This window comes from Ahaetulla prasina, chromosome 10 (assembly GCF_028640845.1).
Source record: "Ahaetulla prasina isolate Xishuangbanna chromosome 10, ASM2864084v1, whole genome shotgun sequence".
In the NCBI taxonomy this organism is placed as follows: domain Eukaryota; kingdom Metazoa; phylum Chordata; class Lepidosauria; order Squamata; family Colubridae; genus Ahaetulla; species Ahaetulla prasina.
In genome coordinates, this window is record NC_080548.1 from 18,590,136 (window position 1) to 18,603,928 (window position 13,793).

The following is a 13,793-nucleotide window of genomic DNA, read 5'->3' on the forward strand; positions in this document are numbered from 1 at the left end:
ACGTGGGGCTGGATGTGTCATGTGCAGGCCACATCCATCGCACCCCAGAATGGGGAAAATGTCGTGAAATATCACGTGATGCCAACGTGATGCGGCGAGTTTGACACCTGTGACTGACTTTATCATTAGGCAGAAAATGAAAAACAGAAATAAGGTGCACTGAGCAATGCACGCACGTCTGCAGGGCTGGGATCTGTATATAAATTTAAAAAAAAACATATTAAAACTTTGGGGATGTTTTCCTTCCGCTTTAATTTCCATGTGATCATTTGTCAAATGTCGCTGTCCTCGGTTCTGCATGAGTACCCTCAGTACATGGTGGGAACCCTTTAGCACAGAATATTTAAGATAATTTTTTGGAGAAGAATTATGGATGTTACTCTGCCTGCACCTCCCAAAAGTAGTTTTTCTCCAATTGCCCAGGGCAGTTGAGCATGCTTATTCCCATTCTAGGGTAGGCTTTGGTGGTGGCACGATAGGAATTGTATCATAGACCGTTTATCTTTTGTTTTTTGCTACTACAAGGTACACCACGGTTAAGTGAATCACATGGTCATTTAAGCAAATCCATCTTCCCCCATTGGCTTTGCTTGTCAGAAGCTGGCTGGGAAGGTCACAGATGGTAATCACATGACTCCGGGATGCTGCAATTTTTGTAAATACATGCCAAGCACTCAATTTTTGCTCGTGTGTCCGGGAGGATCCTGCCACGATCCAAAGGGCAAGTACTGGTTATATACATATATTATATATATATATATATATATATATATATATATATATATATATATATATATATATATATATATATATATATATATATATATATATATATATATATATATATATAACAACAGAGTTGGAAGGGACCTTGGAGGCCTTCTCCAAGATATACCAATCTTTCCAGTGCCACTGTATCGTTGAACAGTTGCTAAATGAATGGTTGTAAGAATGGTTGTAAGTTGAGGACCACCAACCTGCCTTCCATTAAGGATCTGTATACTGTACCAGTCAAAAAGAGGGCTGTGAAAATATCTACTGACCCCTCACATCCTGGACATAAACTGTTTCAACTTCTACCCTCAAAACGACGCTATAGAGCACTGCACACCAGAACAACTAGACACAAGGACAGTTTTTTCCTGAATGCCATCACTCTGCTTAACAACTAATTCCCACAACACTGTCAAATAATTCTTCCTTACTAATATCTATCTTTTCCCACTAATTACTATAACCATGTTGTATTTTTTAATTAATATTGTTTTTGTTTCCTAGTATGATTTGATAGCTTATTAGTAACGTTGACTATCATTTAGTGTTGTATCTTTTTATCCTCAGTGAATGTATTTTATTCTCCTTATGTACACTGAGATCATATATATCAAAGACAAATTCCTTGTGTTTCCAATCACACTTGGCCAATAAAGAATTCTATTCTATTCTATTCTATTCTATTCTATTCTATTCTATTCTATTCTATTCTATTCTATTCTATTCTATTCTATTCTATTCTATTCTATTCTATTCTATTCTACAACAGTAAATTTTCCAAATCTTTGATATCTACACAACATTTAGAGAGAAAGTAATTAAGCACATGCTTGGATAATAGAGAGTGCCCTATGTTGCTTTACAGTGGCTGTTTGGATGATAGAACTTGCCCCTTGTCCCCTGCTGTCTTGGTGAGAGAGCAGGGCTTCCTCTCTTGGTGTATTTTAGTGCATTTTATCAAATGATGATGGATTACCCCAGGAAATTGTGGGTGCTTCATCACTGGAGATTTACCAGAAAAGATTGGACAGCCATTTGCCTGGAATGGTATAGGATGGCTAACCTTTTCTGGACCAAGTGCCCAATGCACTCATGCGTGCCTGAACCAGGGGTGAAATCCAGCAGGTTCTGACAGGTTCTCGAGAACCGGTAGCGAAAATTTTGAGTAGTTGAGAGAACCGGTAGCGGAAATTGTGAGTAGTTCAGAGAACCGGCAAATACCACCTCCGGATGGCCCCAGAGTGGAGTGGGAATGGGGATTTTGCAGTATCCTTTCCCTGGAGTGGGGTGGGAATGGAGATTTTGCAGTATTCTTCCCCTGCCATGCCCACCAAGCCACACCCACAGAACCGGTAGTAAATTTTTTTAGATTTAATAATAATAATAATAATAATAATAATAATAATAATAATAATAATAATAATAATAATAATAATAATAATAATAATAATATAATTTGTATACCGCCCTTCTCCCGAAAGACTCAGGGTGGTTCACAGCCAAGTAAAATCGACAATAAATAAGTACAATACAATAAAAACAATGATAAAAAACTTATTAAATTTGGCCCATAATTAAAATAAAACCATAAAACCCCAATTAAAATACAAATAATAAAACTAATTCTATGCCAGTCCAGCGCGGAAGAATAGATACGTCTTCAGCTCGCGGCGGAAGGTCCGGAGATCAGGGAGTTGACGAAGTCCTGGGGGAAGCTCGTTCCAGAGGGTAGGAGCCCCCACAGAGAAGGCCCTCCCCCTGGGGGCCGCCAGCCGACATTGTTTGGCAGACGGCACCCTGAGGAGACCCTCTCTGTGGGAGCGCACGGGTCGGTGGGAGGCAAATGGTGGCAGAAGGCGATCCCGTAAATACCCCGGTCCTAAGCCATGGAGCGCTTTAAAGGTGGTAACCAGCACCTTGAAGTGCACCCGGAAGACCACAGGCAGCCAGTGCAGCCTGCGCAGGATAGGTGTTATATGGGAGCCACGAGTGGCTCCCTCTATCACCCGCGCAGCCGCATTCTGGACCAACTGAAGCCTCCGGGTGCTCTTCAAGGGGAGCCCCATGTAGAGAGCATTGCAGTAGTCCAGGCGAGAAGTGACGAGGGCATGAGTGACCGTGCATAGGGAATCCCGGTCTAGAAAGGGGCGCAACTGGCGAATCAGGCGTACCTGATAAAAAGCTCTCCTGGAGACGGCCGTCAGATGATCCTCAAAGGACAGCCGCCCATCCAGGAGAACGCCCAAGTTGCGCACCCTCTCCATCGGGGCCAATAACTCGCCCCCAACAGTCAGCTGCGGCTGCAGCTGGCTGTACTGGGATGCCGGCATCCACAGCCACTCAGTCTTGGAGGGGTTGAGCTTGAGCCTGTTTCTCCCCATCCAGACCCGCACGGCCTCCAGACAGCACTTCGACAGCTTCGTTGGGGTGGTCTGGGGTGGAAAAGTACAGCTGAGTATCATCAGCGTACAGATGGTAACTCACCCCAAAACCTCTGATGACCTCACCCAGCGGCTTCATGTAGATGTTGAACAGGAGGGGCGAGAGAATTTCACCACTGGCCTGAACTCTCAAAATACAATGCGCATGGCCCCCGCACCAGAGGTGGGTTTCAACAGGTTCTGACCAGTTCTGGAGAACCGGTAGCTGAAATTTTGAGTAGTAAAAATTCTGACTGGCCCCGCTCCCATCTATTCTCTGCCTCCCAAATCCCAGCTGATCAGGAGGAAATGGGGATTTTGCAGTATCCTTCCCCCAGGAGTGGGGTGGGAATGGAGATTTTACAGTATCCTTCCCCTGCCATGCCCACCAAGTCACGCCATGCCCACCAAGCCACACCCACAGAATTGGTACTAAAAATTTTGGAAACCCACCACTGCCCCGCACATGCGCCCTGCTCCTTGCGCATGCACGCATACCCCCCACCCCCCGTGCATGTGCGGCATAGACCTGAAGACCAGCTGGCCAGCGGGAGGTGTGCGTGCATGCGCAGCGGAGCTGAACTGGGCCGCTAGCTCACACGCCATCAGAGAGGGCGCTGTGTGCCACCTCTTGCACACGTGCCGTAGGTTTGCCATCACGGGTATAGGGCAGGGGTTGTCAACCTTGGCAATTTTAAGACCTGTGGACTTCAACTCCCAGAACTCCCCAGCCAGCATAAGGTCTCCTATTTGAGCAAGGGGTTGGCCTAGAACAGGGGTCTCCAACCTTGACAACTTTAAGACTTGTGGACTTCAACTCCCAGAATTCCTTCAACTTTGACTTCAACTCCTAGCTCCCAAAGCTGGCTGAGGTATTCTGGGAGTTGAAGTCCACAAGTCTTAAAAGTTGCCAAGGTTGGAGACCCCTGGCCTAGAAGACCTCCGAGGTGCCTTTCCAACCCTAATTGTTATATCTTTTCATTTTTCCTCAGTCTTCCTCGATCTCTCCCTTGGCTAACGGTTCAGAAAAATCAAAAGTGGAAACTGTTTTAAAGCAAGTGTAAACATTGCTAAGAAAGTTGTTTTAAATGGGTTTAAAATGGCTTTGGGGGAGGGCCACCTCCACCCCCCCACCTTCAGCTACAGCATTGTTCTGTCCCATTAATCCCTGTGCCACGCGGGGCCAATTCTTTCTTCTCTGCCCATCATGGCAGCAATGATAACAGGAAAATGGTACTCATTTCTCTTGCAGTACAACTTCAGTGAAGACAGCCATCACCATCTGCAGCCTGCTGGTGCTAATGGTCTGGAAAGAGACCCACCATGGTTGTCCTCCCAAGGGCTACGAGTTCCTCCTGCCAGATTGCTGTGCGGGGGTGAAATGTTTATCGAAAACCTAATTGCTTGCTCGTAAACAATGCCATTCTGTGACGAGGGAACACACTGGCTTCCTAGCCCTAGTTGTCAGTGCTTTTCCCCCCTGTTTAGGGACACTGAATCAGTTTCCCAACTCAGCCATGTTTTGTGCTCACTGGCTCATGTATGATAAACTGCAGCTGCTTCGGCTGCAAAAGCAAAGTGTGTGTGTGTGTGTGTGTGTGTGTGTGTGTGTGTGCGCGCGCGCTTGCTTTCTCTCTCCAAGTCTCTGGTTAAATGAAGACAAACCTCCTGTGCTCCGAGATTGAGATTAATGGGCCAAAGGAGTTAAGAGGCCAATTAAGAGATGATGGATGAGTCCGAAGAAGGAACGTGAAGCAGTTGCAGAAAGAGATGGATGGACCCACAAACAGATAACAAATCCAGTCACCCTGGTTCATCTAGGCCAGGGCAGAACGGTAGTCATCTACTTTCCCAGCAAACATAAGAGACAGCAGCTCAATCTTTGCCTAGATTGAGATGGAAGGCAAAAAAGAAACCAGAAGCAAGCAGTTGGCTCCAAATAGTCCCAACCAGCCATTAGAGGTAAAAAAGGTTCCCCTCGCACATACGTGCTGGTCATTCCCAACTCTATTTTTATTTATATTTATTTATTTATAATTTAATTTCTATACCGCCCTTCTCCCGAAGGACTCAGGGCGGTTTACAGCCATAATTAAAACACAATAATACAAAATATAAATAACAGATTTAAAATTTAAAACGAAATATTTAATAGGCCAATTCACTAAAACGGTCCTAGACCAATAAAACCCTTTAAAATTAAAATTATAATAAATAAATTAATTAAAATGCACTTAGGCTAAAATGCACTCTAGCAATGCTCATCTCCGTTTCAAAGCCGAAGAGCCAGTGCTGTCCGAAGACATCTCCGTGGTCATGTGGCTGGCATGACTAAATGCCAAAGGCGCACGGAACGCTTTTACCTTCTCACCAAAGGTGGTACCTATTTTTCTACTTGCATTTTTTACATGCTTTCGAACTGCTAGGTTGGCAGAAGCTGGGCCAAGTAACAGGAGCTCACCCCATTACGTGGAACTAGAGATTGGAACCGCTGAACTGCCAACCTTTTGATTGACAAGCTCGGTGTCTTAGCCACTGAGCTACCATGCCCCTCAATCAGCCATTAGATGATTTAATTTTGACTTGATGTGCTGGGTGAAAAAGCGATTGGCAAAATTTATGGCTTAGCATGTGGGGTGAGCCCAACTAACTATGACTTATTCGATAAAACAAGCAATCCACAGCTCAACACGATGTGTGAACCAGTAAATTAAGTAATGGGGGCTTTCTGTGTGCTTGTGTTGTCTATGAGTATGGTGTTAGCACTCCGTCATGGAGATTCAATCAAGGCTGGCTGAGCCAAAAAATAAAAAATACCATAGCTTAATGCGAGGTGCAAACTCACAGGGTCTAAGAACAATAAAACCTCCTTTGAGTTAAATTCTAATACTTCAAAGACAATTCATGTAATTTTCCTGCCCCTGTCATTTAAAACTATTAGGCTCCAATTTTTAAACTTTTAAGCATTCTATTTTAGTTTTGGCTGCTAATTTAAACATTTATCCATTAAAGATTACCTTTTTAGAGACCTGGTAGAAAAGCAGGAGCAACTTATTATAATAAGCAATCCACTGGTGATTAAGTTAGACAGTATCTTGCACGTTAATTTATGGCAAAATTATTTATTAATTTGTGTGGTACAAAGCCCTTCCATTTGTCTGTTATCCTTTGAAATGAAGCAAGAACATAGACTATTTTAAGAACAGATCTAATTATTTGGTTCCCACTGCGAGCTATGCAATAGTAAACGCAAACCATACTAAAATAAACCAAAACTAAAATGCCCAAAGGTCTTTATTATGCCGTGCCCAATTTATATAGGACCAACCTATCATTCGCACTATAATTGTGCCATGCATTTGTCTAAGCCCAGCACCTTCATCATTTGCTTTTGATGCTTAAGAGCACATGATTCCTACATATCAAATATAATGTATGAAAACCTGACACAAACCGTTAAACCAGTACGGCGGAAGAGATTCGAAACGGAAGCAGCAAAGCTGTGCAATTGAAGAGCTTCAAGGCTGTCATTTGCCGTTACTAAGGCCAAGGAAAAATCCCATGGGTGGTCAGAGCTAAAACATTTTATTGGAGATGAAAATCACTGACATTTCAACGGCCAACGGCAAGTGATTTTGCAAGAACAGGTTTGTAATCAAATGCAATTTGCTTTCATCTCCGTTACAGCCATCATGATATAAATAACCAATTCAAAACTCTTATTTTTCCAGACGTTATATTGCAAAGAGGACTTTCGATGCTGCAGGCTACAATTGATCCATCCAGGCTCTCAAATTACACTGCAGCTGTTTAGAAACTCCCCTGGAAGCTGCTTGCTCCACGGAGAACACCTTGGTGAGCCAATTACTCATCCACCTTTAATAAACTAGCATTAGAATGAAAAGGAGCTGCTAAGAAATCTACTACTGAAACTAGTTTGCTTTGTTGCGTGTTACAGCGCAGGTCACTCTATTTTTTAGCATCTGCTGCTGCTTCTAAAATATTCCTCTTGAAAATGTGTAAGAATAGCTTAGAACAGGGGTCTGCAAACTTGGCTCGTTTAAGACTTGTGGACTTCAACTCCTGGAGTTCCTCAGCCAGCAAAGCTGGCTGAGGAACTCTGGGAGTTGAAGTCCACAAGTCTTAAACGAGCCAAGTTTGCAGACCCCTGGTTTAGAACAACGTGAAGATATGTGGACTTCAACTTGAAGACGTGTGGACTTTGCAACTTCAATGTGTGGAATTGCGGGAATTGAAATCCACACATCTTCAAGTTGCTAAGGTTGAGAAACACTGGCTTAGAAAAATTCTTCTCCAACCCCAATATTTTGGACTGAGTCATATAACTCCCAGCCAGCATGGTGATCAGTTGTATGGGCCGAGAATTACGGAAATCGAATATGAAGTTGGGGGGAGTTACCTTAGAAGCCACAGAATCAGTGGTGAAATGTAAAAGCGTGGCTTGGTGGTGGTGGGATAATGTGACTGGGTGGGCGTGGCCAGCTTTTTTTAATTTCTTTTAAAAGCATTTTAAATCCCAGCTGAGTTGCCTGATCGTCAGAGACTTTTGTTTTCTTTTAAAAGCATTTTTTCTGAGTTGCCTCTGACGATCAGGCAACTCAGCTGGGATCGTCAGAACCTTTTAAAAGCATTTTTTTAACAACCTCTTCGGCCGAAGAGGTTGTAGAAAAAATGCTTTTAAAAGGCTCTGATGATCCCAGCTGAACCGCGCGATCATCAGAGGCTTTTTTTTTAGCTTTTAAAAGCATTTTTTCAGCTGAAGAAAAAATGCTTTTAAAAGTAAAAAAAAAAACCTTCTGATGATTGCGTGGCTCAGCTGGGCATGGAGGTGGGCAGAGATTTTTGCTACCGGTTCTCCGAACCACCCGCCGCCATCGCTACCGGATCGGGCGATCTGGTCCGAACCGGGAGCATTTCACCCCTGCACAGAACTCATTTTGAAGCTAGATGCATCCACCATGATTTTCCTGCTCAATGTCTTAACTTGTCAAGAGCCATTTTGCTCAGGAAAGAAATGGATCTGGCTGTAAAGATTGTCCTGTGCTCCTGAGGAAAATACTAAAAACCTACGTGTCAAACCTGACTTGGCTCCATGATTAATTCTACCTGCTTTCGCTCGCAGCTTTGCCAAACTGTAAGTGGGTAGTGAATTCCTAAGGGTGGAAGGAGGCTTTGGAATGCAAGTGAACCATCTGTTGCTGCAGAGATGTTATCTGACAAGGGCAAGCGATGAAGAATGTTTTGACAGAAGCAGACAGCTTTTCCCAAAGCAAAAGAATTGAACTCCATTGGTGAACTCTGAGTGGCCTGGAGGGGAAAAGGGGAGTTACTTTTGTGTGGGTTTTCACGGGAAAATCCCAGAACTGACTTTGCTTCTGCTGTGCCTAGGTGTCGTGTCCCACTCCTCCGCTGACGGCTGGGTCAGGGAAATCCGAATCAGGCTTGCCTCTGCAGCTCTGCCCAAAGTCCTAGCAAAGTCCTCAGAGCAGGCAGGAGACCAGTAAGTGACTTCAGCAAGATAAGTTCGACTTTTGCCTGACTCAGAGACTGCCAGAAAGCAGATCCTTTATATAGGCCATGGGGTGTGGCTCCATGACTCAGCACTCATTAAGGCCTGCCCCTCCCTTCCTTCTGTTGCCTCCGCCTCTCCAATCTTCTGATGCGAGGGTCACTCCAATCAGCTGTTGTTGGGAGTAAACCCTCCTCAGGCTCACCTGCTGTGGAGGAGGGGGAGGGGTCTAGCTGCTCCGTTTGCCTGGGCATGGAGTCAGGGCTGGGAGAGGGAGATGCTCCTTCTTCTGCAGTTTGTGTGGGCATGGAGCCAGGACTTGGGCCGGGAGGCATACATTCCTCAGTGTTCGGGAGCAGGTAAGAAGGCCCCGGCTGCTCTGAGGGCGGGCAAGACACAACACTAGGTGGATTTTTCAACAGAGCTACACTCTTGGTTAATCAATGAAACTCTATTTCATTGAGGGCCGCATCAGGGTTGTGTTTGATCTCGGGGTGCCGGGTGGGTGTGGCTAGGGTGCCTGGGCTGGGCGTGGCCCAATTTTCAGCTGGGATGGCTCCTGCAACCCCCTGCCAGCAAAAATGGAGCTCAGAGGGCTCACGTGTGGCCCTTCCGAGCTCTGTTTTCACTGGCAGAGGCACCCCAGGATTCTCCTTCGCTGTTTCCAGGGCGGCGCTGTGGGTCACGCCGAATCTGGCCTGCGGGCCTTAAATTTGACACCCCCTGATCTAAAGAGCTGGGAGTTTCTTTTGTTGAATGTACCCAATGGGACGATCGACACTACCTAAACTCATTATAATCTGCAGATTCTGAAATAGATTTATACAAAGTCTTTAACTCCAGTGAGACTAGCCTCTGCCCCATCTCATTCCACTCTTGAGGAATTCTTACCACATTTTATAATAATATTCTGAGTGCGCGCACATACATCAGCATATATGGGAGAATCCAGGGGTGAAATCCAGCAAGTTCTGGAGAACCAGTAGCAGAAATTTTGAGCAGTTTGGAGAACTGGTAGCGGAAATTTTGAGTAGTTTGGAGCCACAGCAAATACCACCTATGGCTGACCCCAGAGTGGGGTGGAAATGGAGATTTTGCAATATCTTTTCCCCAGGAGTGGGGAGGGAATGGGGATTTTGCAGTATCCTTCCCCTGGAGTGGGGTGGAAATGGAGATTTTGCAGTATCCTTCCCCTGACACACCCACCAAGCCACGCCCACCGAACCAGTAGTTAAAAAAAAATTGGACTTCAACACTGGGAGAATTGCCAGGATAAGAACCGTTCCTCCATGGGCTGAAACGTCTCCTTTTTTCTCCACTTTTCTATCAAGTCACCTAAAGTCACCCCCTGGCTTGATGGACGGCAGATAAGTTTAATAATAAAAAAATAAAAAGAGAGAAAGTCTACAAGGGATTCCCAGATTGGGTAGAAACCATAATTGCTTTAACTCCCAGGCCATCACTGACATTGGATAGTGATCTCCGGTTTATGTTAAGCCTTCACTGTTTGCTCCTTATTCCTCCGCCTGTCTCTGTCGAGCCAGAAGACGGACGCGAAGATATAAATCGGTTCTGTAATTCTGAACCATTCAAGCCTCCTGGGATTGAAATCCACTGAAAATGCTCGTCTGCTATTTTCCCACCGGACCATCTTCACATCCGTAGGATCTGCTTAACGGATACATATGGTTCCTGGGAAGTCTTCAAAGCTGCTTGGTAATCCACCAAAGGGACTTCTCGGCAGACTGGAGCAACCAGTTGACCCTTTTGAACGAGAGTGCACAGCTCTGCTATCATTGTTTCCAGCTTCTCTTTGCCTGGGTGTGGAAAAGAAAAGCAGAAAGCAGTCATCAATCGTTCATTCTTTCTTGAACTGACGAGTTTAAACTCAAAAGAGAACAAATGATAATCATTGGTACAATGAATTCTGCTTGGCATCTCCCCTGCTTGCTCTCTGGAAGGGTATTCTCACCAGAGGTTTGTCTTGACCCAACCCTGCCATTTTTTAATCCAGGTTCTTCCTCCAGGCCCTGATAGAATAGTTCTCTTTGATATATCGTGATTTTAAGGTGGGTTTCAGCAGGTTCTGACCAGTTCTGGAGAACTGGTAGCGGAAATTTTGAGTAGTTTGGAGAACTGGTAGTAAAAATTCTGACTGGCCCCGGCCCCATCTATTCTGTGCCCCCCCAAGTCGCTGGTTAATTGGGAGGAAATGGGGATTTTGCAGTATCCTTCCCCTGGAGTGGGGTGAGAATGGAGATTTTAAGTCTACTTCCCCTGCCACACCCACCAAGCCACACCCACAGAACCGGTAGTAAAAAAATTTGAAACCCACCACTGCTACCAGTCTATTTATATACCAGTATATAAACCAGTATATACAGTATAAACCAGTATTATATACCAGTATATTTATTCCGTTCTTCCAATTCTTGCCTATTTTTTAGATTCCTATGACTGTCTAGAATTTTATTGTACTTGGCCATTTTGCTTATATCCAGGGTATTGAGATGAATCATTGCTTCCATTGTCGAGACCCAACTAGGAATTTTCATATTTTTTTCCTTAATTTCTTGCCATGTTTGCATTAGAGCTTCTCGTACTTTATGTTGAAAAAAATATAAATGAGATTTATTCTCTCTGTCCTATAAGAAGGCATGCCATCCTTTCTTTTAAATCATGTCCTTCCAGTGTAAGTAATCTTTTGTTTCTCAAATTAATCCACTCTTTAACCCAAACTAAGATTGCTGCTTTATAATAAAGTTGCCAGTCTGAGAGCCCTAGGCCACCTCTGCTTTTACTATCCTGAAGATCTGATATAAATTTTGTTGTAATTTGATTCAGCTCCGCGAAAAATTTCTTATCCAATTTTATGGGTATGGTTTGAAAAAAACATAACTGTTTCGGTAAAATGTTCATTTTAATAGTTGCAATTCGACCTAGTATAGATAAATATAATACCCCCATCTTTCCAAATCCACTTTTATTTGTTGTATTAATTTTACATAATTGTCTTCCTTAATTGAAGAACACCTCGCTGTCAGCCAAATTCCTAGATATTTGATTTTTCTCGTACTCTGTAGTCCCAATTCTTTCTCTAATCCAGTGGTTCTCAACCTTTATAGTGCTGCAACCCCTTTAACACAATTCCCCACGATGTGGCTACCCCAACCGTAAAATTATTTTCGTTTGGAATTTATTGCGCCTGAAGCCGTATTAGCTAGCGATCTGAACTGCTTGTGATTGCCTTGAGGACAGAGGCATTAAAGCGGAGACTCCTCCCCTATTAAGTTTATCGCGCCTGAAGCCAGATTAGGCTAGCGATTAGGAGTGATTGCAGCTGGCTTGAGAGGGAGACATCAGAGCAAAGATTTCTCTCTTTTTTAATTCATCGCGCCTGAAGCCGAATTCGGCTAGCGATTTGAAGAGCCTGCAGTGGGCTTGTGGAATCAACCATTGGAGCGCGATTCTTCGACTCGCAAGTATACTTCCCATATTTCTGATGGTCTTAGGCGACCCCTGGCAAATCGTCATTTGACCCCCAATGGGGTTGCGACCCACAGGTTGAGAACCGCTGCTCTAATCCTTTAGCATTTGGAGAGGGCAGAAGCACAAAGAAGAATCCATCTTAATCTGTGGCACATGGTCATCCAAGGACAAACCCACATCCCATACCCAAAGCATCACTGGTGAGATTTAAATTGCTTGTATTTATTAATTGTTATGTTCAGCAGTAACCCAATACTGACATTCTCGTATTTGGTTCTCATTGTATGTATTCCTATTTTCCCCAGTTTTACCATATCCTTTCAATAAAGCATCCAGATCTACGCACATGGTCTGTTTTATTGGAGGATAGGTGGGTTTAGCTGCATGTTGAGCTGCACACAGACTAACGTTTAGTGGGAACAGAACCCTTTTCATTAAGCTAAGGAACCATAGTGTCCTCTTTTCCCACAGCCTTACACATAGCTCTTTCAATTATGTATCTTTCAATTATTTTCATGTATAGAGTTTTATTTTTATTGGCTGCAGGTTATTTAGTATGTTTTTTAATCCACCTAATTAGAGAGATGAGAAATTTAGAGCTGAAGACAGATTTCATCAGTTTCCAATATAAAAATAACACACACGCCACTTACTGTGGGCATTGGCCCTCTTCCACTGGGTCATCCAAAAGCCACGAACGTTGACATCCTTAAAGATCAGTGCACTCTGCAGAGGAAATTACAATTCACAAATTCTGCAATACAGTTTTGGGATTGGGGGGGAGAATTTAGCATCACAATATGGGTGTCAGGGTTCCAGTTAACACACCCAATGAAATCAAAATTCCAAGGCAGGCATATTCCTCAAAGTATAGATTTTTGAATTGAACAGAATAACAGAGTTGGAAGGGACCTTGGAGGTCTTCTAGTCCAACCCCTTGCTTAGGCAGGAAACCCTACACCACTTTAGACAAATGGTTATCCAACATCTTCTTAAAAACTTCCAGTGTTAGAACATTCACAACTTCTGGAGGCAAGTTGTTCCACTGATTAATTATTCTAACTGTCAGGAAATTTCTCCTAAGTTGCTTCTCTCCTTGATTAGTTTCCACCCATTGCTTCTTGTCCTGCCCTCAGGTACTTTGGAGAAGAGCTTGATTCCCTCTTCTTTGTGGCAGCCCCTGAGATATTGGAACACTGCTATCATGTCTCCTCTAGTCCTTCTTTTCATTAAACTAAACATACCCAGTTCCTGCAACCGTTGTTCTTCATGTGTTTTAGCCTCCAGTCTCCTAATCATCTTGGTTGCTCCTCTCTGCACTCTTTCTAGAATCTCCACATCTTTTTCACATTGTGGCGACCAAAACTGAATTTTTATTAGATTTATTGGCCATGTCATATTGGAATGTCTGGGAAAACCCACTCTATCACCCCTCGGTTTCCTCCCCTCCCACTTAAAAGTAAAGTTTTCTTTCCCCTGCCCATGCAATCCATCACGTTGTCCAATCGGGTCACAGCCCAAGGGCCAGTTGGTCTCAGATCCCACCTCCTTGCACCTGGTGGGATAGTCCTTGGCTCTCA

General features: G+C 44.0%; 1 protein-coding gene across 1 annotated transcript in view; it reads right to left on the reverse strand.

The window, feature by feature from the left end:
• Positions 1 to 7,320: 7,320 nt before the first annotated feature.
• The window catches only part of MECR (mitochondrial trans-2-enoyl-CoA reductase), a 34,754-nt gene continuing 28,281 nt past the window's right edge, over positions 7,321 to 13,793 (reverse strand). Inside the window, exons 9-10 of the mRNA XM_058196140.1 lie at positions 12,867 to 12,939; positions 7,321 to 10,541 (exon numbers count right to left, since the gene is read on the reverse strand). Of these exons, the coding sequence (XP_058052123.1) occupies positions 10,378 to 10,541; positions 12,867 to 12,939 (237 nt within the window). The 3' untranslated portion in view covers positions 7,321 to 10,377. The remainder of the gene's footprint in view (positions 10,542 to 12,866; positions 12,940 to 13,793) is intronic.